At 37.3% G+C, this 4,692-nt stretch overlaps 1 protein-coding gene across 1 annotated transcript in view; it reads right to left on the bottom strand.

Annotated features, from left to right (window-relative positions):
* Positions 1–4,692, bottom strand: part of PINX1 (PIN2 (TERF1) interacting telomerase inhibitor 1) — a 233,340-nt gene that overhangs the window by 120,772 nt on the left and 107,876 nt on the right. The window contains exon 6 of the mRNA XM_007938714.1: positions 2,931–3,007. Within this exon, the coding sequence (XP_007936905.1) occupies positions 2,931–3,007 (77 nt within the window). The remainder of the gene's footprint in view (positions 1–2,930; positions 3,008–4,692) is intronic.

Here is a 4,692-nt window from a genome sequence, read left to right as displayed (position 1 = left end):
AAAAAAAAAAAAAGATTTTAAATGTATCATCAGCTGAAAATATTAAACTAGAAAGAGAGGTTAAGATGTGGCTGGATATAAATCTTGCATGAGATGCAGTATTATTATCAAGGTTGATCTCTACACCACTTATACCAAAATAGATGTTCCCTGGGCTAGCTCTATGAAACTGTTTCTGAAGCTCCTCAAATACAGATGAATTGCTCACTTTAACATGATTATGAATGACTCATGCCAAAAAAACCAAACTTCCTGCCATCGAGTCAATTCCGACTCACAGTGACTCCCACTGGGTTTCCAAGGGTGTAAATCTACTGAAGCAGGCCGCCTCATCTTTCCTCAGCAAAGTGGCTGGTGGGTTCAAACCACTGACCTTTTGGGTAGCAGCCAAATGCCTTAACCACTACACTACCAGAGTTCCTACACCACCAAAAAGTCAAGTAACACAAAACAGCATTGAAAAACCTCAAGGCACCTAACACTAATAAATTCTCAATTAGATGCCTGCCAGATGTTAGAAACCTCTGCCTAAGGCACTTGACTGCTAACCAGAAGGCTGGTGGTTCAAACCCACCAGCCACTCCTCAGAAGGAAGATGGGGCAATCTATGTCCATAGTGATACTGCCTCAGAAACTCAATGAGGGGTCGCTATGAGTCAGGTCCGACTCGACAGCACAAAACAACAAAAACAACAACAACAACAATCTCCTATAACTAAAGGCTTCCCTGCACTATCCACATAAATTCTTTTAAAGTTCTACCAAAAACCTATTAATAATATTTCCTTCCCTAATCTGTTCAACTGTAAAATTTCAAAGAGGGTGCTGGAGAAGATGGGGCTGGAGGTAAAAGGGGTTGGTAGCGGGGAGAAAATTATCAGAGAATGCAAAGATTTGGAAAGGCCAGTGCAGTGGAAATAAAAGACTGAGAGAGCTGGAACCAATAAGAGGGGCTGGTGAGGTTGGTACAAGTTTTGAGGTGTGGCTCTAGGAATGGGTTGTTAGAGCAGAGTAGAGGTGATACAATAATCCATTTCAAGAGGGTAATGGATTGTGACATTGGGCTCTTCTTGATGATGAAATTACTCAGGATAATCAAAGGAGAGAATTTAGAGAGGAAGACTGAGATAAGCCAAGTGCCAAGTTCTTGGTGAACAAGGGAAAGTGGCCTAATCAACATCACACTAACCACTGAGTGGTAGCAGTATGGCCAGTAGCTGGGTTTCCCGATGGCCAGGGCTCTTTCCAACACCCTCTTGTGAATGAAACATTCAGTGTGGCTTGATGTCAGAATACTTCCTACCTAATGATGGGACTGTCTTTAAAAGATTCAGCATAAGTCTTATAGGGCATCACCTGCAAGGGAGCCACTGGAACCCAATTTTCCTTTACAGTGCCTCCTTCCTCAGTAAGCATGTATTTACGCAGCACTTACTCTATCCTCACTATGCTAAAGGTTATAGGGGCAGAAAAGTGGTCCAAGACCTAAGGATTTACTCTCAATCTGTACAGGAAATCTCCAACCAAAATGTCTAATAACTGGTAATTCTGAAGTCTTTAAAAATGTTTAATATTAACCAACAAATATGTATCCCCTGAAAAAAATATTTCTCAGTCTAGAGAAATGTCAGAAATAAAAGAAACAGGTCTTTTTTTCTGTTCTATTCACTAAAGACTTTGGTTAGGAATCAGTAAAGGAATTTAAATATGATAGGTCAGATTAATTGATTAATCATTATAAAAAACTAAACAAAACTCATTGCCATCAAGTTGATTCTGACTCAGAGTGACCCCCTCCTCCATTGGGTTTCCAAGGCTGTAAATCTTTATGGAAACAGCCTCATCTTTCTTCCATGGAGAAGCTGGTAGGTTCGAACCACAGACATTATCTAAGAAAATAAAGACAATTTGGTTGCTATGATGCCTTGATCAGTCATCATAGCAACCAAATTGTCTTTATTTTCTTAGATAATACTAATTTTAAATATTTTATCCCATTATCTCCAAGGAACTCTGGTAGCATAGTACCTAAGGCACTTGACTGCTAACCAGAAGGCTGGCGGTTCAAACCCACCAGCCACTCCTCGGAAGGAAGGTTGGGCAATCTACTTCCGTAGTGATACTGCCTGGAAACCCAAGGAGGGGTCGGGCTGACTCGACAGCACATAACAAACAACAACATTATCTCCAAAAATCCACATTGTAAAATCAGAACTACCTTTTATACTCAGAAATGGCACAAAAATTCTTTGTCACATTACACAGTCCAATGATATGTTTGAGAATTATCAATAAATGTAATTATGAATTACAGATTTATTACATGTAAGATGCCGTTTCATCACTCTATTCTTATACCTTCTAGTTTTGAAAAATTTTATTTTGTAAAATAGAGGAAATACTACATCTAAATGTGTTGAGAATCCGGAATACTACATAGAAATGTAGTATTCTGGATTCGCAATACTGATGCAATAGTCTCAAAATGCTTTTGAAACGGAATACACTAGTACTGGAGCATCATCTGATATTCTTGCTTCTCAATCCATGTTCTAAATTATCCATGCAATCTGAGAAAAAAAAAAAAAAAATTGCTGCATGCAACCTCCCTCACTTACGGTGATGGGATAGATATCTTCCACCTTTGAATATATCAGCAATAGGTATTCTTCTTTGAGTTCAATTCAGTTCTCACATCAGAAAACAAAAACTAACAGATAATATATATTCTTTTTTAGATTCCTTATCAAACATACTACCTACCAACTATTATTATCATAAGGATCATATTTGGCCTTTGTTTGAAACCTCTAAAGCATTTTTTGGGTTGTCTGGATGAAAAGTACTATTCTTAATAGATATAAGCAGTCCTACATACACTTGAAAAACTGTGTGAAAACAAAATGTATCAACGATTTGTGGCATAATACCTCAGGAGTCTTCTTACTCTGTCTTTTCCCAAAAATGCAATCAAGATCCATTTTGCTCCGAGATGAGAGATCCTTCCCTAAAAAAATATGATATTGCTCAGTGACTCCATGAAATTAAAAAACAAAACATCTTTCAGTAATAACATTTTTTTGAAATTAAAGAGCACACGCATAAATTATGAAATTCCTGAAAGGAAAATGTTTCTTAGAAAAGAAACAGTCTTGTAAATTACTGACTAGCCAGCTTCTCTTTCACAGACTGTTGTTGTTGGTAGGTGCGGTCAAGTTGATTCCAAGTCATAGTGGCCTCATGTGGCAGAGTAGAACTGCCCCTGGGGTTTTCTCGGCTGTAATCTTACTGAAACAGACTGCCAGGTCTTTCTTCTTTAGAACTGCTGGTGAGTTTGAACCACCAACCTTTTGGTTAGCAGCCAAGCACTTAAGCATTTGTGGCATGGGGGCTCCTTATAAGTTACTACTACTTTTAACTAATAAATAAAATTGAATTTAAAATCATTTAAAAGTCAAGTAAGTGTTTCAGAACCAAGACCCTTGGCATTCTGTCTTAGTTGTAGAAACAAACTTGAACATGTAAACTGAGAGTAAAACTAAATTCTAAAGCTACCTACACTATTGGTATACCTTCAAGGTGTGATTTCTGGGTCTCTGGGTTTCCAATTTATAAAATAGATCTTATTCGCTTCAAAGAGACATGGGATACTTACTTAGATTATAAAACACAGAATAAAATAAATGCTGCCAGGTATGTATGTTCAAAACTCCATGTATAAGCACATGAACATGAGTATACCATATCTGGCATATAGGCACTCATTAACTGAATGAGTGAAAATTTAAAAACAATAAATGCAAATAAAAGTTACTGTGCAAGGATGAAAGGAGCTGTGGTGTTGTAATGGTAATGCATATGGCTAATAACTGAAAGATCGGCAGTTCAAACCCACCAGCCACTCTGTGGGAGAAAGATGAGGTAGTTTGCTTCTGTAAAGATTTACAGCCTTGGAAACCCGACAGGGCAATTTTACTCTGTCCCGTAGGGTCACTAAGAGTTGGAATTGACTCAACAGCAGTGGTTTGGTTTGGTTTTGGTACAAGGATGAAAGGATTTCAAATTTTTTTAAAATATTCTTTATTATTATAGCTATATCATCTCAAAATAAAATATGTAATGAAACAAGAAATTAAATGGCTTCTGATAAAAGTAATGTCCAAAGGATCGATAACTCTTTATTAAAAAAAATAATAAACTAAAATCTTTAACTTTAATTTCAAACCCACAAACCAACTAATTTAAAATTTACTTCTTTGGAATTTCTATTTCTACCAATAACAGTCTGTGAGCAGTCAGCCAAACCTATTTCCATTTGTCAACTTCACTATAAACTGCATTTGAAATATAAGTACTATATGTAAAGTCTTAGGCTCTGGGGGAGTGAAGCATGAAGTTAGACACAGGCATTTTTCATTTGGGTTGGTAGCCCAAGTTCCACCTGTCACTGACTCACTTGTCTTCTTGGTTTCCTGTAGCAAACTGACTTGGCAAAGTAGTATCATGACCCTGAAGGTTCTAGTTCACTGATTATCACTGGGGCATTCAAATATGATATTGCTCAGTGACTCCATGAAATTAAAAAACAAAACACCTTTCGATTTAACTTTAAACCAGTTGCCAAAACCAGTTTCATTGGCAGCAGTACCAGATTAAATGGTCCACTTAGCATGACCGTTCCTATGAGGGAGG

This window comes from Orycteropus afer, unplaced genomic scaffold (assembly GCF_000298275.1).
Source record: "Orycteropus afer afer isolate SDZICR_OR568_19922 unplaced genomic scaffold, OryAfe1.0 scaffold00053, whole genome shotgun sequence".
Lineage (NCBI taxonomy): Eukaryota > Metazoa > Chordata > Mammalia > Tubulidentata > Orycteropodidae > Orycteropus > Orycteropus afer.
This window is presented reverse-complemented; position numbering and strand designations above follow the sequence as displayed.